The sequence below is a fragment of the Panulirus ornatus genome, chromosome 13 (genome assembly GCF_036320965.1).
Source record: "Panulirus ornatus isolate Po-2019 chromosome 13, ASM3632096v1, whole genome shotgun sequence".
NCBI lineage: Eukaryota > Metazoa > Arthropoda > Malacostraca > Decapoda > Palinuridae > Panulirus > Panulirus ornatus.
Window position 1 is genome coordinate 60,618,345 of NC_092236.1, and position 24,941 is coordinate 60,643,285.

Sequence of the window (24,941 nt, forward strand, 5' to 3'; positions counted from 1 at the left end):
ATAGGATGACCAAAGAGACAGCAGAGGATGAAGATGAACCAGTTGAAGAACCACGGCCATTCAACACTAAGATGATTATTGCATTTTGTGAAATGACATCAACAATGACACAGTTTGAAAAGATGGATCTGAAAGCCTCATGATTTTTAAAAGCAAATGGAGGAAATGATAAGATGCTGGCCTGCTGTTGAAAAATATACAAGCAGAAAAAAGGACCAACACCTAGTCATCTCTCGACTGGTTTGTGAAGAAGAATGAATACCCAGCTACATCCAAGTCTCCATATCATTCCACCTCCTATACTCCAGACCTGTCATTGCAACCCACAATCTTTCATGCTGACCCCAGTGATATAATCCCTATCTCCTCTTCATCTTTCTTATCTAGCAATTAAGTTCATCATCCACCAAAAAAAAAAAAATGCCACCTTCACCGAGTCTGAGTAACCCAAAGATTAAGATAAATTGATCTTTTTATGCTTTAATTTCTTGCTCATGTTGCCTTTTTGCAGTAAGCAATTTCCTTCCCATATTTCTTATACACAGTGTGGTGGTGTTTTAAATGTGTTGGTGTTGCAGTCTGGAGTTTGGGGTGTTGCAAGTGTGGTGGGTAAGTATTGTAGTGTCTAGCACACAAGTGATAGAAAATAGGGACCCACATGACATGGTACCAAAGCAAATGAACTAGTAACAGGGATGGGGTGGCTTCAGAATTCTAGGTGATGGAATCTTTGGTGAAATTATATGGTTTTCAACTTGCAAAAATTTTGACTTACAGTGTTATCAGAAATGTAACTCTTATTTATGTCAGGGAGTGTTTGTCTCCACTAATGAGCCAGCTAGCACTTCCACTTATGGCACTCTTGCCTGCATCTTGGAGCTCTAGTTTAACTAAAAGAAAAAGATGAAAAGCCATAAATGAAGCCAAAAGCCACAAGTCTGTACACTCAAAACATGCTAAGAACAGCTCTCTTTGATTATAGCCACTTGGTCTATCAAAAAACTGTATGCACATGCTCACATCAACTTAGCACCAAGCGCTCTCCTCTGTTAGTACAGTAAAAATATTGCTGTGCTTGCACTATGCACACATTCTTGCTGACTCACTGGTTTTTCATTATTACTGTGACAGTCTTTTACCAATCATGTTTGGAAAATGGACTACAAGATCTAGTGCTACTTGTGCATCTAAAGTGCCTAAGAAAAGCCACTCCTTAGATGTAAAATTACATGCTGAGGTAGTTGGAAGCTGGTGAGCATCTATTTGATGTCAGTGATGCCTTCAAATAGGATACATCAACAGCTTCAGGGGTTGGTTATCACCCCCATAACTTGGGCTGGACCAAGGCTGTTGGATTTGGACTTTGGTTGACCAAGTTATTGGACACTGCAGCCCTCAGGCCTACACAGCCCTCGCAGCCTCACTGGCCTCATACATTTTTTAGGTACTTGTTCAGTGCCCCCTTCAACTTCTCTAATGTGCAGCCCATCCTGTTTCCAATAGCAGCTGGCAAGGTGATTAAGGTGTTTTCTCTTTTTATGCATATATGTTACCTTTGGATTTCAGAGGAAGTACTTAATAACATTTTCCATGCCTGTCATGCCAGCAGGATGTCATTTCCAAGTGTAAGTTGGGAACTATACCATCTAAGATTTTCCAGATATAATGATAATACACCTCTCCTGTCTGCACTCCTGAGTGAATAGTATAAGAGATTTCATCTGTTCCCATTAATTTAGGTCCTTTACTATATTAATATGGGTTATGAGAGATCTCTTAACATTTTCTAATTCCACAATTCTGCCTGCCTTAACGGGCATGTTAGGATGCAAAAATATTCAATTCGTGAGATAATTAGCACTTTGAATATCAATATTGGTATCTCTTCCCTTGTCATGAAGGTTTGCAGGATCTAGCCTGCCATTCATCTGCATGAGGCAACCATTGCTTTGTTGTGTTCCCTGAAGGTTAGGTCATATGACATGATTAATCCAAGGACTTTCACATTTTCAACTACAGGTTGTACCTCTCTAATCCGGCACTCTGTGGTCCAGCATGTTTTGAATCCACCCCCATTAGTTATCATACTGTGGATCTGCCACCAGGGAAGCACTGTTAGCTGCACTAAGGCACCAAAACTTGTTTGCACTGCAGCTGAGCTAATTAACAATCCTGTTAATTTCTTAAATTAACAGGATTGTTATTTTAGCCCTTCAGGATGTCATCTAAGAGACAAAGAGATGCAGAAGATGGTGCTAGTGCTAATAAGCATAAGCATAAATCATTAACTATGCTTGAAAAGGTAGAATTACTGAAAAAATTAGGTAAAGGAACTTCTGTAAAGACTTAGTGTGAGTACTATGAGATCAGATTGACAACTGTGTATGTCTTACAGGTCAGCTTCTGTTTTCACTTTCTGTGGTCCAGCAATGGCCAGGTCCCAATGTTGCCTGATTAAAGAAGTACAACCTGTAGCTCATGATAGCCCCTACATGTATCCAGGAGTCTGCATTTTTATGATTTTTTCATTTTTTCATAACAAAGCAGTTGAAACTTATCTAGTGAAAAGCATGTTGATTACAGTTGCCCAGTTATGTTTCTTTGAAGCCTTTCCACATTTTCTATTCATGTGATTTTCATACTTATTCTTGTATTATTCATAAAGATGATATGAAACTGTGGCTCATGTTTGCATCAGTGTCTGAAATAAGAATGAAGAGTAGGAGGGACTCAAGTACAGTCCCTTGTGGAAATAGAGCTTTTTACCATGTTGCCATCTGTTATTTAAAAAGTTGTACATCCATCTCCCAATTTTTTCCAGTTATTCCCATCTTTTGAATTTTGTGTACTATGGCACCATGGTCACATTTGTCAGATGCTTTTGCAAGGTCTGTGTGAATCACATCAACATTTTCTTTTTTCCACAGCTTCAACAATCCTATCATAGTAGTCAAGCAACCGGGAGAGGTAAGACTTTGCTCTGAAGCCATGCTGTCTGAGGTTATGCAGATTGTTGACTTTCATAAATTCAGTCAGCTTGATGTGTGGTGTTAAAGCTATGTCATACGTTTTTTTGGGACTGCTTTGGACTTTTTTTTCACAAGGTATCTAGTGCACATGCTAAAAGTGTCCTCCATTACTTGATGAAAAATAAGTTTCAAGAGTCCAGGTCTGGGGCTGAGTGCATGGGCATGTTAATGCTATTGTTCAATAGTTTTTTCTTTTTCTCTTTTTTTCACTGCTTTGCTTCCATCTCTGTGAAGTAGGGCAATGTGATTAAGTTTCAAACTCTCAGGAAAGATACCAGAATGTGGACTTTTTCTTCAGAAGATATCTAGTGCACATGCTAAAGGTGTCATGCATTACTTGATGAAGAATGAGTTCCAAGAGTCTAGGCATAGGGCTCAGTGTATGGGCATGTTAATGCTATCAGTCAACTGCTTCTTTGGGACTGCTTTACTTCCAGCTTTGTGAAGTGGAGCATTGTGAGTCTTGGGAATGATACCAGAACTTAGATATCTTCTCTAGAAGATAATTAGTGCATTGCATTTCCAAGAGTCTAGGCCTGAGTTCCAAGAATCTAGGCCTGAGGTTGTGTGCTTGAGAATGCTTTCAGCAGCCATCTTGAAATCTTGTGTTGTGGTGGTGATATCTCCTGTGTGTTCACTTGTGGGATTACTGTTTAGGAAGAAGTCTGTTAGGTCATTTATCTTTAATGTGACTGTTGGCTCACTAAATACTGATTCATATTATCTTCTTTAGAATCTCCTGGCAATCTTCTATAAAAACAACTTTTGTTGAAAGAGGGTCACCAGAGTTTGTTGTCCTGGACTTGCACTTTGAAAATAAAAAAATGTTATAGGTGACTTAATTTATTAATGGCTTTTTCTTCTTTTTCCAGTGTTTCATATGACATTTTCTGCTTTGGTCTATGTTCAATAATTCACTTGATAGGTTTTCTTCCCTTTATTTGGTGAGCTGTGGCTTCTTCAATAGGTCTACAATTCTTTATCAACTCCTGTCTAGTGCTCATTTTCTATGCTTCAGCCTAGACCTTTTGTGATTTCTTCTCACTGGTATGAGTCTGTTGCATGTTTTGAGTACCAATGTCATTTACATATTCCTCCCCTATTCTGGTACTTTGCAGAGTTTCCCAATGTGTCATAGACCTCTCATCAATCACATCTTCCCACTGTCATCCATTTACTATCAAAACTGAAATGACTGAAAACACCCTAAATGTTACAAGTGTTCTGACTATGTGCTTTAGCCTCCTAACTTCATTTCACTCTGATCAGGTTGTGACAACAGTAAAGGGTGCTTGAGATGATAATTCACATATTAAGTCCAAATTATTTGTAAAGAACAAGACCATGGTTTTATTTCCTCTGGTTGGTTTTATTATTTGTGGGCTGAGAAGGAACTTTTCACATGATCTGAGTAAGTCTCTTTTTGCAACTGTTCATTCGAGCTACTTCCAGAGTCAGCATTTTCAGATATGATGTTATTTTCTGCCTGTTTCCATTGAATGTATGAGGTCAAGACATGATCCTTGTTTCTTATTTGTCCCATAAATTCTTGAGACTTTGCATCTGGTGGTCTACAGATCAATGTAGATTTGGGTTATCAACCTCGACAATAGTGTCTCTACTACATCATTTTAGGAGTATAGGAGTTAAGCTGTTATAAATATATCTACCATATGCAGTCCAATTCCTCCACATGATCTTGTCCTGCAATATCTGCACAGTTGTAGTTTGATATCCACACCTCTCCATTCATATATCCTTTAGTGTGTGTTTCAGTAAAGGCTACAAATACAGCATTTGATTCAGCAAACCATTTATAAATGGGATTCTATTTGTTCTCTGTGATTTAAGTCCCTGTATGTTGGCATAAATGAAGGATGGTACATGGCTTATCTCAGTGTTCTTTAGGGAAGTTAATATGCTCTGTTCTGCTGAACTAGGCTGAGTACTTTCAGTTCCTTCACCATTCTGATGAGGGAGTTCTGTGTCATATCTTCCTTTGGTAGTTCTTCCATTCCTCTCTTTGGCCCTGTGTCTCTGACTAATGAAGGATGTGTAATGTTATGTGCACAAGGGATATGTCTCATTGTCCCTGATATGGGGTGGTTCTTACAATACTTGTTCAAGCAGCATCTAGACTCTAATGACTATTTGCACAATTTTGGATGATAGAAACCGTATTTTTCTCCTTTTCTTAAGCCAGTCCAAACATTTTCTGAATGTTTAAATTTGCACTTCCCTGGTATGATATGCCAGTCTTGCCATATGCATATTATCTACAAACATTGGCCATCTCTCAGATTTGTTATTCATTTACTATGTCATATCTCGGTCTCTCTGTGTCTATGGCCAGACCTGAGAAAATTTTTTGGCTTCCAGTTTTCTCTACCCCCCTCACTTCTTCCATCCCTGATTCAACATCAATGGTCCCTTCTGTACCCATATCTATGCAAGAAATTTCCTGGCCTTCACTTCCTCATTCTCTTTCCATACCTGAATCAGGTCCATGTCTTTCTGTCTATTCATGCCTCTGCTTGACATTTCCTGCTTCCATTTTCTCCCTCTCCTTCCATATCCATACCAACATCTCTGTCTCAGGTGCTCACGTCTGTGGTGGAAGTTTCCTGACATCCACTTTCCATGTATATTTCCATTGTGGACTCTCCCTCTCTAGTTGTATCTCGGCCTACTAGGTTTCCTAAAACACTCTCCAATACAGCATTTCCCATTTGTAAGTTTTTGTCTGAGCCTACAATGAGAGTGTTGTGCAACTTATTCCACTTGATATAGAGTGAGTGTAACACCTCTGAAGACTTCCTTAATCTCCTCAGTTTCCCATTTAATATTTCCACAAGCAATAACATGATGTATGTCTGTAATATGCAGCCAGCAAATGTCATCTGCCTGTAAGGCAATCCTGACATTTTCCATCATCTTACAGCCTGTGCTTGCACAGCTGATGTGAGACATTTTCTGTTAAGATAGCCAAACAATTCCCTGTTAGCTGTTTTGGGCATTCTCATATTTAAGGCAACTCTCAGTCATTTCTCTGTTATCATTATCAGTTTTTAACATTACTGTTACCATTATCATTACCGTTATACTTGTTCTTACACATGATTACCTTATCCTGCATCAGCGAGATAGTGCCAAGAAACAGACGAAGAATGGCCCATCGGCTCATATATACACACATATACAAAAATATATATATCAATATATACATATACATACATACACATGTACATATTCATCCTTGCTTGCTTTTATCCATTCCTGACACCATCCTGCCCGACAGGGAACAGCAAAAATGCATGAAGGAAAGGAAAAAAACATATACATTAGCTTCCCCACATCCAATCACTGCCCCCTGTGGGAGCTTATTCCATGCATCAACAATGTCACTGGTAAAGAAATAATTCATATAGTCTAGATCAACTTGGTGACCTTGGCTTCCTCTTGCTGATGATGATGGCACTACTGAAAAGAAATTTTCAATATGGACAGTCGTGAATCCTTTAAGTATTTCGAAACATTCTATTACTTTGCCTAACAGATCCCTCTTGCTTTGGATGAAAAAGTTTAATTCTCACAATCTGTCTTCATACAGTTTGTTAGGCAAGGAAGGAATCAATTTAGTTGCTCTTCACTGTACTGTTCCAATCTAAGAGTATCCTTGCATAAGTGGGGGCCCTAAAAACGTACTTCATATTTGAGGTGGCGTCTACTAGACTTATGTATAGCGGCAATATCACATCCTTGCTTTCATATGAAAAGTTGCTATCAATTAATCCTAACACCCTATTTGCTTTCTTAACAGCTTCATTATAATGCAGGAAGAATATTAGGTTGTTGGAGACAGTGACCCCAAGATCCCTCACTCTAAGGGTGTGCTATCAGTTCATAATCAAATATTTGGTTGAGGTTTCCCACTCATAACAGCTGACATTTATTGAAATTAAATGGCATTTGCAATTTTAACTACATCCCCTTGTAACTTTTGCCTATCTTGTTTAGTTAACATGGCACTGCCTATCTTTGTGACATTTGCAAATTTGGACACTAAGCTAATCAGCCCTATGTCAACATTGCCCAAGTTCAGATCTCTGGGTAATCACACTAATGACAGGTGACCAGAGTGATGATTCACCATTCATTATGACCCTCTGCCTCTTATCATGTAACCAGGCCTATAAAATTTTCCTAAGCAACCAGTAATCCCCAAGGCCCAGACTTTATGAATCAATTTAACATGGGGGACTCTGTCATATGCTTTCTGAAAGACCTGAAATATAATATCTATTGCTTTTGTCTTGTCATGGGTAGTGAATACTTTCTGACATAATTCAAGGAGGTTTAAGGCCAGATCTGCAACTTCAAAAATCATGTGTATTATAGATCAGAATGTGTTGTTCCAGACAGGATACGATTTCATCTCTAATACTCAACTCCAAAAGCTTACATGTAATTATCATGTGAATCTAATAGGACAGTAATTGACCAGGTGTTCACTGCACACACACACACGAGAGAGAGAGAGAGAGAGAGAGAGAGAGAGAGAGAGAGAGAGAGAGAGAGAGAGAGAGAGAGAGAGAGAGAGAGAGAGAGAGAGAGAGAGAGAGAGAGAGAGAGAGAGAGAGAGAGAGAGAGAGAGAGAGAGAGAGAGAGAGAGAGAGAGAGAGAGAGAGAGAGAGAGAGAGAGAGAGAGAGAGAGAGAGAGAGAGAGAGAGAGAGAGGAGAGAGAGAGAGAGAGAGAGAGAGAGAGAGAGAGAGAGAGAGAGAGAGAGAGAGAGAGAGAGAGAGAGAGAGAGAGAGAGAGAGAGAGAGAGAGAGAGAGAGAGAGAGAGAGAGAGAGAGAGAGAGAGAGAGAGAGAGAGAGAGAGAGAGAGAGAGAGAGAGAGAGAGAGAGAGAGAGAGAGAGAGAGAGAGAGAGAGAGAGAGAGAGAGAGAGAGAGAGAGAGAGAGAGAGAGAGAGAGAGAGAGAGAGAGAGAGAGAGAGAGAGAGAGAGAGAGAGAGAGAGAGAGAGAGAGAGAGAGAGAGAGAGAGAGAGAGAGAGAGAGAGAGAGAGAGAGAGAGAGAGAGAGAGAGAGAGAGAGAGAGAGAGAGAGAGAGAGAGAGAGAGAGAGAGAGAGAGAGAGCAAATATCATCCACTCTTCACTTACCCAGAATCATCAGTGTCAAATTTGCCGAAGACTTCTGCTGGAGTTCTGATTCTCTTCTCATTCATCAAGAAGAAAAAGTATGAAAAAGCATACTGCATGTCATTTGCTTGTCTAATCTTGTGGGATGATGTTAAGAGAAATTCTTCTCGAAACCTTGAAGTAAAAACAGTTTTATTTGCAAGAAATTTTGATCATAAAGTAGAACTGATGGTCCTCTCAATATTCAGCAAATAAGAACATAATGCACACTGGTTTTTAACATCATAAAATAAAGGAGCACTTGTATATCAAATGGAGCACATTAGTGGAAGTGCAGAGTAGAGAGAAAAGTTGCAGCAAAAAAGGAAGCAACATGATACAGAGGAAAGAAAGTGGAGTGTTTAATAAAAGCAGAGCTGAAATATTGGCAAAAATGATTATGCGTAGTAGTAAAAGTATCTACAAGCACTTATATTCAGATTTAGCCATAAGGCATGGCTGGCATCAAACCCTTACTGCCTATCCTGCTTGTTTCACAATATATTTGTTCTCTGCTGCCACTCATACTGCATAGCTGCCAATACTGGGTTCATCCCAAAAAATATCTGGCAATCTGTCCAGTATTCTCTTTAAGGTTTCAACATTATTCCTTGCAGACTTCTTATTTCACTGGACAAATCAATGAATCCATTTGTCTACCTGGGATCCTGATTATCTTTTTTTCATACACTACAATGAATCCTTATAGATTTCATAATTCTGTTTCTTCCCTACAGCAAAGTTTTTAATCCTAGAATATTCTCTTTAAATCCCTCAATCCAATGCCATGCATAAATTATCTTTTATCCTTCTCTTCTTTCTAGCCTGAAGCATCCAAGTTTTTCAATTTTTCATGAGTTCATGCATTCCATCACCCCATTTTACATGTAAAGTCAGTCTAAATTCACTCCCGCTTATTATTTTCAGCTTTTTTCTTGATAACTATACAAGAATGAAGAAATCAAACTTGCTTCTTATCTGAATAATGAACATTTCTGCCTATCTACCTATATTTTCAATACCTTACTTCCCCAGCCAACTCTCCACTGGGGGGGAGAGGATTTACAGTGACAACAAGGATGCTCGGCTGACCTATCTAAATACAACTCCCTAGCACACTCCATCTTCCTCAAAACTTCTTGAGTTCTCTCCAAAGTGTAATCCTTAACTTTCCCATCCCAGGATATTGGATGCCTTCCTTGCCCTCTGTCTCTCTCTTATTCCTGTATTTAATTTCTTTATTACCCTATCAACAAGCAAACTATCCATATGACCAAATCACTGAGGTATTTCACCTCAGCCATTCTATGACACCACATCCCATGTCCTACCTTCCTCCCTGACATTCCACATTCATACACTTCAGCATTACTTACTCCAACCTATCTACTATAGTAATACTGTTAGCACGCCTCAAACAGCTAATTTCAAAATGAATCCTTGTACTGTCTGCTATACTACACATTCGTCTCACACCCATAGGTTCAGGTTGGCAGGACTAAGCTGTCCCTTGCACTTTTTTAAATAACCATGGTAACTTCACATAATCTTGACTCTCCTAAATTTTTTCACACCACTACTTACAAGGTTATTACTTATACTAACAGAAATTACAGTACCTGTCCTGTAAGTTCTCCATTATCTTTCTGTTGATCAGGTGTGGCATGTGTGCAGGAACCCTTCGAGCCTGGTAACCATATTCAGAATTGTAAAGACGATTGACATGTAGCAGAGACTCAGCAAACATATCAAGAAGACGCCTGTGGCCTGTATGTGGCTCTGCATAATCATAATTTTTTTTCTGACTATTAAAAGTTTTTAAAGGAAACTGTTCCTGCCTTTCCCAAGGGAGGCTACCTAAGAATGTAGCTAAAGTTCCATCATCTTGCTTCATATTTTTTGTAATTTCATTTCCCTTATTTCTTACTTTATTACTGTAAGAACCTTGAACATTATGCTTTATAGTATTAGCATCAACATTCAATTTTTCAATATTCAGTTGTTCTGAAACATCTGACCATAGGAGAGATCTGGACCTAAGGTTTTCAGTGATGTTCAGTGATCCACTGTTATTCACAGTTGCTATGTGAGGCCATCCACTTGCCTTTCTATTATGCATAAACTGTTCAATTTCAGGTAACGAGTTATTCTTTCTTTCTACTTCATGTTGGTGGAGTGTTTCATCCATAAACCACTCATTTCTTGAGTAAAAAATCAATTCATGAGAGTTGCTTGTCCTCAAATATTTTTCTATAAGATCTGATTTTTTTTTCTTTAATCCAATTAAGGTAAGCTCTGCATTCTTAAACATAATTTCCAACTGCTCAACTTCTGATATAAGGTCTTTTGGAATCTTGGATGCATTCATGTTAACTAAAGCATACTTCAGATCAACAGATGTGATCTGTTCAGTTTCTGTTGATGCCAACTTTGGAGCTACCTGATCAAAGGTGAAATTTTTAGTATCTATGAAAGGTTTATGAAGCTTCTGTGCAGTACTGGTCTTGTTGTTTTCAACCGGGAATGTGTTGCACTTTATGAACATATACTGAAAAAAGAAGAAACATACCGAATTACATAAAACATTCTAAGGATAAATAATGCAACTAATAACAATAATAGGCATTTAAGTAATCCTATCTTATAGTGACATACACATCTGCAACAATAGCAAACAGAATAAAATCTTATCAAGTACATATAACCATATACCTACAATTTTACAACACAGAGATTAAGCCACAAGCTAACTAATGATCCACCTTATCCACATAAGCAACCATCTCAAAATTTTCACAAACACACACCTATGGTTTCATTTTTTTTTTTTTTTTTCTTTATACTTTGTCGCTGTCTCCCGCGTTTGCGAGGTAGCGCAAGGAAACAGACGAAAGAAATGGCCCAACCCCCCCCATACACATGTATATACATACGTCCACACACGCAAATATACATACCTACACAGCTTTCCATGGTTTACCCCAGACGCTTCACATGCCTTGATTCAATCCACTGACAGCACGTCAACCCCGGTATACCACATCGCTCCAATTCACTCTATTCCTTGCCCTCCTTTCACCCTCCTGCATGTTCAGGCCCCGATCACACAAAATCTTTTTCACTCCATCTTTCCACCTCCAATTTGGTCTCCCTCTTCTCCTTGCTCCCTCCACCTCCGACACATATATCCTCTTGGTCAATCTTTCCTCACTCATCCTCTCCATGTGCCCAAACCACTTCAAAACACCCTCTTCTGCTCTCTCAACCACGCTCTTTTTATTTCCACACATCTCTCTTACCCTTACGTTACTCACTCGATCAAACCACCTCACACCACACATTGTCCTCAAACATCTCATTTCCAGCACATCCATCCTCCTGCGCACAACTCTATCCATAGCCCACGCCTCGCAACCATACAACATTGTTGGAACCACTATTCCTTCAAACATACCCATTTTTGCTTTCCGAGATAATGTTCTCGACTTCCACACATTCTTCAAGGCCCCCAGAATTTTCACCCCCTCCCCCACCCTATGATCCACTTCCGCTTCCATGGTTCCATCCGCTGCCTGATCCACTCCCAGATATCTAAAACACTTCACTTCCTCCAGTTTTTCTCCATTCAAACTCACCTCCCAATTGACTTGACCCTCAACCCTACTGTACCTAATAACCTTGCTCTTATTCACATTTACTCTTAACTTTCTTCTTCCACACACTTTACCAAACTCAGTCACCAGCTTCTGCAGTTTCTCACATGAATCAGCCACCAGCGCTGTATCATCAGCGAACAACAACTGACTCACTTCCCAAGCTCTCTCATCCCCAACAGACTTCATACTTGCCCCTCTTTCCAAAACTCTTGCATCTACCTCCCTAACAACCCCATCCATAAACAAATTAAAAAACCATGGAGACATCACACACCCCTGCCGCAAACCTACATTCACTGAGAACCAATCACTTTCCTCTCTTCCTACACGTACACATGCCTTACATCCTCGATAAAAACTTTTCACTGCTTCTAACAACTTTCCTCCCACACCATATATTCTTAATACCTTCCACAGAGCATCTCTATCAACTCTATCATATGCCTTCTCCAGATCCATAAATGCTACATACAAATCCATTTGCTTTTCTAAGTATTTCTCACATACATTCTTCAAAGCAAACACCTGATCCACACATCCTCTACCACTTCTGAAACCACACTGCTCTTCCCCAATCTGATGCTCTGTACATGCCTTCACCCTCTCAATCAATACCCTCCCATATAATTTACCAGGAATACTCAACAAACTTATACCTCTGTAATTTGAGCACTCACTCTTATCCCCTTTGCCTTTGTACAATGGCACTATGCACGCATTCCGCCAATCCTCAGGCACCTCACCATGAGTCATACATACATTAAATAACCTTACCAACCAGTCAACAATACAGTCACCCCCTTTTTTAATAAATTCCACTGCAATACCATCCAAACCTGCTGCCTTGCCGGCTTTCATCTTCCGCAAAGCTTTCACTACCTCTTCTCTGTTTACCAAATCATTTTCCCTAACCCTCTCACTTTGCACACCACCTCGACCAAAACACCCTATATCTGCCACTCTATCATCAAACACATTCAACAAACCTTCAAAATACTGATGGAAAATGGTCCCTTCAGAAAATACAAGCAGGAAAATGTGACAGTTTGGAGGTAAAATAACTACTAATATTGTGAAACTCTTCAAGAACAGCAAGTAAAATCTTAAATAACATAATGATGGTTCAGTGAGAATGATGCAGGAGCCAACATGTGAAATTGTTCTTAAAAACTGAAAAATAACAACAACAGGGATTTGATCAACTAAGGAAATCTGCATTTACAAATGGAAAGAGAATCATGGAGGCAAATTCTTCAAATGTATGCAGCATATCAATGAGAAGTTTTCAGGAGGTACATTAATAGTAGGGGAATCAGGAGAAGGAGTCAAGTGGGGAGTGCTCATCCTCCTCGAAGGCTCAGATTAGGGTGTCTAATGTGTGTGGTTGTAACCAAGATGAGAAGAAAGGAGAGATAGGTAGTATGTTTGAGGAAAGAAATGTGGTTGTTCTGGCTATGAATGAAACGAAGCACAAGGATAAAGAGAAAGAATGGTTTGATAGAGGCAGATGTAGGGTGGTGTTTGAAATGAGAGGGTGCAGGGAGAATGATTGGGTTGAGAAAGAAGTAGTTAAGGCTTTGCGGAACATGAAGTCTGGCAAGGTGGCGGGTTTGGATGATATTGCAGTTGAAATTATTAAGAAAGGGGGTGACTGTGTTGTTGATTGGTTGGTAAGGATATTCAATGTATGTATGGATCATGGTGAAGTGCCTGAGGATTGGCAGAATGCATGTATAGTGCCACTGTGCAAAGGCAAAGAGGATAAAGGTGAGTGTTCAAACTACAGAGGCATAAGTTTGTTGAGTATTCCTGGGAAATTATATCAGAGGGTACTGATTAAAACGGTGAAGGCATGTAAATAGCATCAGATTGGGGAAGAGCTGTGTGGTTTCAGAAGTGGTAGAGGTTGTGCGAAACAGGTGTTTACATTGATAAATGTGTGTGAGAAATATTTAGAAAAACAGACGGATTTGTATGTGGCATTTATGGATCTGGAGAAGGATTATGATAGGGCTGATAGAGATGCTTTATGGAAGGTCTTAAGAGTATATGGTGTGGGAGGTAAGCTGCTAGAAGCAGTGAAGAGTTTTTATCATAGATGTAAGGCATGTGTACAAATAGGAAGAGAGGAGGGTGATTGGTTCCCAGTGAATGTCAGTCAGTGTCAGGGGTGTGTGATGTACCCATGGTTGTTTAATTTGTTTATGGATGGGGTGGTAAGGGAGGTAAATGCATGAGTTTTGAAGATAGGGGCCAGTTTGCAGTCTCCTGGGGATAAAAGGGCCAGGAAAGTGAGTCAGTTGTTGTTTGCCGATGATACAGCACTGGTGGCTGATTCGTGTGAGAAACTGCAGAAGTTGGTATCTGAGTTTGGAAAATTGCATGAAAAGAGAAAGCTGAGAATAATTGTGAATAAGAGCAAGGGATGTAAGTTTGAATAGAGAAAAATTGGAGGAAGTGAAGTGTTTGAGATATCTGGAAGTGAACTTAGCAGCAGATGGAACCAAGGAAGTTGATGTCAGTCACATAGGTGGGGGAGGGGGATGAAGATTCTGGGAGTGATGAAGAATGTGTGGCAGGAGAGAACGTTATCTTGGAGAACAAAAATGGGAATTTTGAAGTAATAGTAGTTCCAACAATGTCATATGGTTGTGAGGCATGGGCTATAGATAGGGTTGTATGGAGGAGGGTGGATGTGTTGGAATTGAGATGTCTGAGGACAATATGTGGTGTCAGGTGGTTTGATTGAGTAAATAATGAAAGGGTACGAGAGATGTGTGGAAATAAAAAAAAGTGTGGTTGAGAGAGCAGCGGAGGGTGTGTTGAAATGGTTTGGACATATGAAGACAATGAGTGAGGAAAGATTGACATAGAGGATATATGTGTCAGAGGTGGAGGGAACAAAGAGAAGTGGGAGACTTAATTGGAAAAGGAAGGATGAAGTGAAAAAGATTTTGAGCAATCAGGGGTCTGAACATACAGGAGGGTGAGAGGCATGCAAGGAATAGAATGAATTAGAACAATGTGGTATACTGGAGTCGACATGTTGTCAATGGACTGAACGAGGGCATGTGAAGTGGCTGAGGTAAACCATGGAAAAGTCTGTGGGGCTTGGATGTGGATAGGGAGCTATGGTTTTGGTGCATTACACATGACAGCAAGAGGCTGAGTGCGAACAAATGTGGCCTTTTCTTTTTCATCTTTTTCCTGATAGCACCAGGAAACAGGCAAAGAATGGCCCATCCACTCATATAGACATATGTATACATAAATGCTCAAACACGCACATATACATACATACACACACACAGACATATACATATATGCACATGCACATATTCATAATTGCTTGCCTTCATATATTCCTGTTGCTACCCTGCCTCACAAAAACCAGCATAGCTACCCCCACTTCAGCAAGGTAGTGCCAGGAAAACACACAAAAAAGCCGAATTTGTTCAAACTCTTCTTATTTCCATATATCTCTCTCACCCTTTTAAAAGTTAATCAAATCACCTCACACCACATATTGTCCTCAAACATTTCATTTCCAACACATCCATCATTCTCTGTGCAACCCTATCTATAGCCCATGCCTAACAACCATATAACATTGTACATTGTTGGAACTACTATTTCTTCAAACATACCCATTTTTGCTCTCCAAGATAGTTCTCTCCTTCCATGCATTCTTCATCGCTCCCAGAACCTTTGCCCCCTCCTACACCATGACTCACTTCCACTTTCATTGTTCCATCCACTGCTAAGTCCACTCCTAGATATCTAAAACACTTCACTTCCTCCAATTTTTCTCCATTCTAACTTACATCTCAATTAACTTGTCCCTCAACCCAATTGAATCTAATAACCTTGCTCTTATTCACATTTACAATCAACTTTCTCCTTTCACACACTTTTCCAAACTAAGTCACCAAATCCTGCAATTTCTCACCTGAATCAGCCACCAGAGCTGTATCATCAATGAACGACAACTAACTCACTTCCCAGATCCTCTCATTCCTAAAAGACTGCATACTTACCCCTCTCTCCAAAACCCTGGGGATGTGAGGGCCTGGGAAGTGAGTCACTTGTTGTTTGCTGATGATACAGCACTAGTGGCAGATCTGAGTTAGAAACTTCATTAGTGGTTCTCTGAGTTTGGAAGAGTATGTTAAAGGAGAAATTTATGACTGAATGTGAATAAAAGCAAGATTAACAGGTTTAGCAGGGTTGAGGGTCAGGTTAGTTGAGGTATGAGAATAAATGAAGGAAACTTGGAGGAAGTGAATTGTTTTAGATACCTGGGACTAGGGAAGGCAGTGAATGGAACCATGGAAGCATTTGTGAGTCACAGGATGGGTAACAAGGCAAAAGTTCTGGAAGCTCTAAAGAACATGTGAATGGAGAGAGCATTATCTGGGATGGCTAAAATGGGTATATTTGAAAGAATAGTAGTCCTAACAATATTATATGGATGGAAGGCATGGGGTATAGATAAGACTGTACAAAGGAGGGTTGAAGTGTTGGAAATGAAATGTTTGAGGATAATATGTGGCGTGAGGTGGTTTAATTGAGTAAAAACTGAAAGGGTATGATAATTGCGTGGGAATAAAAAGTGTTGTTGAGAGAGCAGAAGAGGATGTACTGAAATGGTTTGAACAAAGAGGGCATATGTGTCAGAAGTGAAGAGAAAAAGGAAAATGGGGTATTAGGTGACCATACTGGATATGGAAGGATGGAATGAAAAAGACTTTTGAGCGCTTGGGGCCTATACATGCAGGAAAGTGATAGACACGCAATGGATAAAGTGACTTGGACTGATGTACTGTACTGGGGCTGACATGCTGTCAATGGACTGAACCTGGACATGTAAAACATCAGGGGTAGACCAAGGAAAGGTCTGTGGGACCTGGTTAGGGAGAGGAAGTTGTGGTTTTGGTACATCATACATGACAGCTAAAGAATGGATGTAAGTGGATGTGGCCTCTCTTTGTCCATTCCTGGTGTTATCTCACTAATGTGGAAAATGGCAGTAAAACAAAAGTGATCCACAAAATTTATGAGTGACTACAGAAACATTCAGAAGAAAATTAGACTCATGGTTGAACATGATATCAGATGAATCTAGACTAGATAACTGTACCAGAAGAGTTCAATAGCTACTGAAAAGAATAATATCCTATCAAGCAAAACAAGTGAGGAGACAAGGCAAGACAGCCAAGTGAAACATCTTTCATCTACATATTAATCATGGGGTTATCCCAGTGCACCACTCCTGCCATCTAGGCAAAATCTCATTGCAGGTACTTGTAGGTAGGTATGACAGATATGACTGTCACTCCCCATGCCAGTAACATCAATTCAAAATCAACACAAACTAAATGCCCTCAGAACACTAAGTGGCATGAGCTTTGGACAAGGATAATTAACCCTTAACATCCTCTTCAAATGTTTCATCCACTTCACTCTAAACAGGTCTTCCATCCTCTTAAAAACAAATATAAAGCTGCAAACAACACAAAATAGTGCACTAAGAAATATCACTGGCTGCTTAGCAAACACAGACGCTCAAAATCTACAGTGAAAACCCTTCTCTCCAAAACCACTCAATAACTAAAACTAACAAGCAGAAATAAAAAGTTTACATATGCCTTATACTTCAGTAACCTCTAATTACAGATCCCTCCTCTGCCAAAGAATATAACACTGACAAAACAAACACCATGAAACAACCCATCAAGCACTAAACAACTGCCCTCGCACTCAACCTTAACTCCAACCCACCAGACATATTCATCATGAGCAACAATCACCCAACAAACACAAGTCACACTTTCCCATCTATACTCTGGATACCATTCATTCCTACAACAAAGAAAAAGTCCTTCAACATCCTCTACAAATTCTACAATTCATCTGCTTCACTTTAAAATACACTTCACCTGCTTGGTCTTCTACCCTCCCAAAAGCAAATATAACATAGCGGCAAACCACACAAAATAGTGTACTCAAAATAATCACTGGCTGCCTAGCAACAACACTAAACAACTACACATAGAAACAAAGATCCTCCCAATATAGTCCTCAACATGCTCAGCACTCAATATCATGCAACAGCACTAGACCCCCTCCCAAACCAATCCTTAATGAACCACCAACCTCTAAGTAGAAATAAAACAATTACCCATGCCTCACACTTCAGCAACCTCTACTCACAGGTCCCCCATCTCCAATGAATTTAACACTTAAAAACACACACACCAAAATAATCCATCAAGTAATAAACATGTGCCCTCCCAACTCAGTCCTAAACTCAAACCCATCATATATGAATTGACCAGAAGTCACACATCCCAGACAAACACAAGATACACTCTTCCATCTATATCAAGAACATCATCTATTTCTACAACACTAAAAACACCATTTTAACATATACCGGGACCTTTCATATTGGCAATGCATATACCAAAATGAAAACACCAAGCACTTACTGCTCAACTAGCCTGCACTTTCTGCACACAGACACAAACACAAATAGATTTTATGAGCTATGGGCCCAGTTGATGGAAATGGCCAGCTTCCTGAGTGCTGCAAGAGCCTCATAAAGAGAGAAGGAGCTCCTAGGGCAGGTAGTAAGAAAGCATACCAACAAAATACATTTTCCAACACAACAAAGGAAAAAACACTATCATTCCCTTACTCAACTGTCTTCACTATATCAGGCCCTTACTTTTACTATGTCCTTTTTCCTTGCAGATTCTTCTTGGTCCTTATGAGTAATATTCAGCTTGAGCTGCAGTGTAGCAGTAATGTTATTCTTCAGGATGATAAAGAGTACACCTTGAGCTGTGTTTACTGCAATACTGCGTAAACCCTGGTGATCTGTGTGCTGACCCTCTACTGTTCTACTCAACATCAAAAGTGAAGATATATTCATCCATGCAACTGTAACACCTAAAATAAAGAAAATCCGTAAGAATATACTGTTTCTGAAAAGCACCTCTTTTTCCTTAACTGTGAAAATGGATAAAAAGCATAGTGAAAATGAAAATTTTACATTCAGAAATATTCCAGCATGCTGATATATTAGTCACCAAACTTAAGAGTACTGTAGTAATATCATAACCTAAGAGGCTAGGAGGTACTGCTACTGTGGTATGGGCTCAAAATTGGGAAGAGTTTTGAATTTCACTGTCTCAAGGGAATACTTTAGTTGTGTGGAGTATCAGAGTCTCACCCAGCTTTCTCAAGGTGACCTTGTTGTTATACCCTTAGGGGTTTCATCATAAATACACACAAACACTGGACGTGTGCTGGGGTTTTAAGCTTTCCAGCAATTTGGGAGTCCTGCTGCCTATGGGAAACACTGCACTGAAGTTGCCCTCTGCCAGTGGCCTGTCAACAGTGAGACACAAAAGACTAAGAAGCAGCACTAGAACCTACCAGTCATGCCAGAGGCAGCACTAGAATCTACCAGTCATGCCAGATGCAGCACTAGAATCTACCAACTATGCTAGAGAGTAAAAGGGATGTGCGATTGAAGGCAATGGCACTGAATGTAAATGGGACTGGTGAGAGTAAAAAGGAAGGAGCCTGTAAAGAAGTTTAAAAGTTATAGTTTGGATGTGCTTGGGTTTGGAGAAATCCATATCCTTGGGTTGGATGTATGGAGTGAAAATGGGAATGATTAATGCAAGTTATGGGATGAGATTAGAATGAATGAAAAATTTCAGGGAAGAGGAAAAGTATGAAGTGCAATTGTGCTATCACCGAGAGTATGGGAGGGTATTACAGAGCATAGATGGAATTTATCAAGAATAGTGTGGGTGAAAGGAAAAACTGGAAGCATGCATGGGTATGTGTATGTGTGCCTGTGAATATGAAGACTGTGTGAGGTAAGGATGAAATGAAGCATTTCTGGAGAACTCTGAATGACTGCATAAATGGTTTTGAGATGGAGAAAAAGGGGGTTGTAATGGGTGATGTAAATGTAAAGGTGAGATGAGATGAAACTGGCAAGATAATCAGTAAATGGGGAATGCCTGCAGTAAATGAGAATGGAAGTTATCTTGTGGATATCTGTGCTGAGAGGGGTTTATTCTTGAAAACACCTTTTACCAGTACAAGATGATCCATAAGTATACATCTAACTCTATCTATATCTCTGATGTCCATTCCCCCTAGCAACTCACTTCAAGGGGCGCCCATGGCAAAAGAATCTCCACTTATCCCTGTTCTTACATGCCTCTCCATTCCCTCCAAGAACTCCCATCAAAGGGTGGGCACAGCAAAAGTCTCCACTTATCCCTGTCCTTACATGCTTCCCCATTCCCTCAGGAGCTCCCTTCAAAGGGTGGCCAAGGCAAAAGAGTCTCCAATTACAACAGTCCTTACATGCCTCCTTCGCATATACCATTCCATGTATTCTTCCACAACTTCTTTCCCTCCAGTATTCCTCCACCCTATTTGCCTATGTCACAAGTGGTCCTCCACCCACACCAATCCCTTTAATTATGCTACCATACACTCTCCTCCGCACAACTCTATCCATAGCCCACGCCTCGCAACCATATAACATTGTTGGAACCACTATTCCTTCAAACATACCCATTTTTGCTTTCCGAGATAATGTTCTCGACTTCCACACATTCTTCAACACTCCCAGAATTTTTGCCCCCTCCTTCACCCTATGATTCACTTCCTCTTCCATGGTTCCATCTGCTGCCAAATCCACTCCCAGATATCTAAAACACTTCACTTCCTCCAGTTTTTCTCCATTCAAACCTACCTCCCAAATGACTTGACCCTCAACCCTACTGTACCTAATAACCTTGTGGTTGAGAGAGCAGAAAAGGGTGTTTTGAAGTGGTTTGGTCACATGGAGAGAATGAGTGAGGAAAGATTGACCAAGAGGATATATGTGTCAGAGGTGGAGGGAACGAGGAGAAGTGGGAGACCAAATTGGAGGTGGAAAGACAGAGTGAAAGAGATTTTGAGCGATCGGGGTCTGAACATGCAGGAGGGTGAAAGGCGTGCAAGGAATAGAGTGAACTGGAACGATCTGGTATACCGGGATCGACATGCTGTCAATGGATTGAACCAGGGCATGTGAAGCGTCTGGGGTAAACCATGGAAAGTTGTGTGGGGCCTGGATGTGGAAAGGGAGCTGTGGTTTCGGGCATTACTGCATGACAGCTAGAGACTGAGTGTGAACGAATGGGGCCTTTGTTGTCTTTTCCTAGTGCTACCTCGCACACATGAGGGGGGAGGGGGATGGTATTCCATGTGTGGCGAGGTGGCGATGGAAATGAATAAAGGCAGACAGTGTGAATTGTGTGCATGGGTATATATGTATGTGTCTGTGTGTGTATATATATGTTTACATTGAGATGTATAGGTATGTATATTTGCGTGTGTGGACGTGTATGTATATACATTGTGTATAGGGGTGGGTTGGGCCATTTCTTTCGTCTGTTTCCTTGCGCTACCTCTCAAACGTGGGAGACAGCGACAAAGCAAAATAAATATATAAATAAAATAATATATAAATATATATAAAAGCCACACTGACATCATAAAGCCCTGCCTAACACCTACCTGTATCCCAAAACTTTCGCTCAGCTCTCCATCCACTCTGACACATGCATCTGCTCCTCTATAGAAGGCTTTCACTCCATCCACCATTTGTCTCCCTATATCATATATCCTTAACATATCCCATAAAACATTCCATTCAACTCTGTCACTGGCTTTCTCTAGATCCATAAAAGCTGCATGTCACTGGCTTTCTTTATATCCATAAAAGCTGCATGTCACTGGCTTTCTCTATATCCATAAAAGCTGCATTCAACTTCTTATCTTTCGCGATATACTTTTCCAAGGTTATCTTTACTACAAAAATCTGATCCACACATCCCCTCCCTTTCTAAAACTCTCTTGCTCTTCCCTCATTCTGCATTCAGTCACTCCCATCACTCTATCAATTAATACTCTTGCCTACACTTTTCCTGGTATACTTGACACACTTATTCCCCTATAATTGCTACATACATGCCTCACACCTTTTCCTTTGAATAAAGTTACAATAATAGCTATCACCCATTCCTCAAGATCAACCTTCTGTTCCCATGCAAAATTACATATTAGATGCACCAACACTATCACACTTTCTCCCCATACTTCAGCATATCAGTTGTAATCCCATCCTCTCCAGGTGCCTTTCCTACCTTCAGCCTTATTATTGCCCTTCTTACCTCCCTTTTTGCTTAGGCTCTTGCACTTGTATTGCCTTCCTCCCATCCTCCATACCCATGCATGTAATGACTGCTGCCTCCCCTTCTCCCAAATTCATTAATTCTTCAAAACACTCTTTCCATCTTCCTTTCAGGTCCTCCTTTTGATTCAGCAACTCTCCTTCCTTACTTCTCACATTAACTTCACTCTTAGTAACATCCACCTCTTTCCTTTTTCACCTCCTTCCAGTATAGTTTCATATTATACTGAAACTTTTCACTTAAATTTCTTCCAAAATCTTCATCTACTCTTTCTTTGCTTTCCTCTATCAGCTTCTTAACATTCTGCTTACATATTTTGTATTCTTCCCTCCTTTTTCTTCCCTTTCACAGCATTTCTAATCTCTTCTGTCTAGCATGCAATGCCCTTTTTATTCCTATATCACACTACCTTCTATCCAACTACTGATTCTACAACATTTAATAGTATTTCTCTAAACATTCTAAACACCTCATTCACACATGACTGCATTCCTACATTCACTGCACTTCCATCTAAGTTATCATGGATGAGAAACAATAGAAGAGAAGAGCAAAAGGGTTTCACTGACTATGTGGCAGTGGATGAAAAGTTGATAAAGGCTGTGCTAATTGCTAAAGCTGTGAGAGGATTTTTTGGAAAGCAATGGCCATTTCACAGTTCTTGTTGGGGTGAGGATCAGAGAAAAGTGAAAGTATGGTGTACAGAAGAGTAGATAGGTAAAAGTGTTGGCAAGTGAGGATGGAGACATGTGTGAATGAGGTGTCTGAAATGTTTAGAGAAAGACTATTAGAGGTGGCAGAATTAGTAATTAGATACAAGGTCATGATAGACTGAAATATACAGGAAAATGCATGGTGGAATGATGAGATTAAAATGCTGCAGTGGAGAAGAAAAAGCATATGGTAGATTGCACGAAAGGGAAGTACCAGTGAAAGTTCAGCAAAGGAGGAGGGAAGAACATTAGATGTGTATATGGAATGTTAAAAAGCTGATGGAGAAAAGCAAAAAGAGAGGAAGTTTTATCAAGAAAGTAAGGTGTGTGTGTAAGTAGGAAGAGTAGATGGTAAGTGGTTCAAGGTGAAGGTGGGTTTGTGCAAGGATGTAAGATGTCACCATAACTATTTAATCTGTTTATGGATGGGAAAGTAAGGGAGATGAATGCATGGGCTTTGGAAAGAGAAGCAGGTACACAGTCTGCTGGTTTGTGTGTGTGTGTGTGTGTGTGTGTGTGTGTGTGTGTGTGTGTGTGTGTGTGTGTGTGTGTGTGTGTGTGTGTGTGTTCTACAGAGGAACTGCAAAAGTTGGTGTATGAGTTTTGGAGAGCTTGTAAAATGAGGAAGTTTAGAGTGAATGAGATTAAAGTTTATTAAGGTTCAGCAGTGAAAAGAGACAGGTTACTTGGAGAGAACTTGGTAGAAGTAGAGTGTTTTAGATACCTGGGAATGGATATGGCAGAAAATGGAATCAGTGGAGCTGAAGTGAGCCATAGGGTGGGTGAAGGTGCAAAGGTCTTGGGCACATTGCAGAATGTGTGGAAAGAGAGGTCACTGTCTTTAAGGGCAAATATATGTGTCTGATGGCAGTATAGTCTCATCAAGATTGTATGGATAAAAGGCCTGGGTCTTAGACAAAATACTGGAAATGGTGTGAGGAAGGTTATTGAATGAGGAATGAGTGGTTAAGAGAAAGGTGTGGCAATGACCAGGGTATGTACAAGAGAGCTAAAAAGAGTATGTTGAAATGGTTTGGGCATATGAAGAGGATGACAAAGAGGGTATACACATTAGAGGTGGAAGGAACAAGGAAGAAGAGGGCACTAAGGGGGAAGTGGAAGGATGGAGTGAAAAATGCTCTGAAGGCTCAGGGCATGAACCTGCAGGAGGGTGTGAGGAGTGCAAGAGCAAATTGTAGTGATGTGGTTTACATGGGACAGCATGTTATCAGTAGGCTGAACTAAGACAGCAGTTTATACATTTTATATTAAGCCAAAATTCAGAATATGACTTTTTCCTGTCCTGGAACACCAATGGGAGGGATGGGGTGTTTGTGCCTGCTGCAATACAGAAAGGGTTAAAATATCATTCCACCTCTGATAAAAAGCATTCTAAGATTCATATATAAATGGACAGCTATCTAATCCTGACCAGGTAAAGGATTGCTCACCTTGTGGGAGTACATATGTAGTATTGTATGATGTTGGGCTAGCCAGATAATGCAATTGTCCAATACTCTCCAGTCCACAATCTCCACCATCAAATCCACAGGCTTGAATATTGCATGACTGGAATACATAAAAGCCTGAAGTAATGAGGGTAGTCTTAAATTATCTTTGACTATGTAAAATATATGTGAAAGCCTAATGAAATCAACACTTCCATACTATCATAATTTGTCCATAAAAGGAAAAACAGAAATAAAATAGCCTTATACAAAGAGTCGTGTTTATGTACACAAACATCAGTTGCAGAAAATGGGTGGACAAGGTGTTTCCTAAACAAGTTTGTGTGAGAAGTGCTTAAAGAGAAGAATCTCTATGGGGTATTTATGAAGACAGAAAAAGCATATAGGGTTCAAAGAGATGCCCTGTGGAAGGTATATGGTGTGTGAGGAAAGCTACTTAATGCAGAGGTGTTTTTATCTGGACAGCAAAGCATGTGTGTGAGACTAAGGGAAGAGGGTGAGTGATTCCTAGTGAAGGGGGACTTCATCTAAAGTGTGTGATGTCACCATGTCAGTAGAATCTGATTACAGGTGGGATAGTGAGGGTGGAAATGTGAGAACCTTCAACAAAGGGGCAGA

General features: G+C 40.1%; 1 protein-coding gene across 9 annotated transcripts in view; it reads right to left on the bottom strand.

Annotated features, from left to right (window-relative positions):
• Gnptab (N-acetylglucosamine-1-phosphate transferase subunits alpha and beta) overlaps positions 1 to 24,941 on the bottom strand; it is a 160,185-nt gene that overhangs the window by 37,547 nt on the left and 97,697 nt on the right. For 8 of the 9 annotated variants that reach the window (XM_071669098.1, XM_071669099.1, XM_071669093.1 and 5 more), the window contains 4 exons: positions 24,306 to 24,423; positions 18,598 to 18,821; positions 9,831 to 10,759; positions 8,194 to 8,346 (listed from right to left, as the gene is read on the bottom strand). In XM_071669098.1, coding sequence (XP_071525199.1) covers positions 8,194 to 8,346; positions 9,831 to 10,759; positions 18,598 to 18,821; positions 24,306 to 24,423 — 1,424 coding nt within the window. The remainder of the gene's footprint in view (positions 1 to 8,193; positions 8,347 to 9,830; positions 10,760 to 18,597; positions 18,822 to 24,305; positions 24,424 to 24,941) is intronic. The other variant, XM_071669100.1, reaches the window with a different exon arrangement.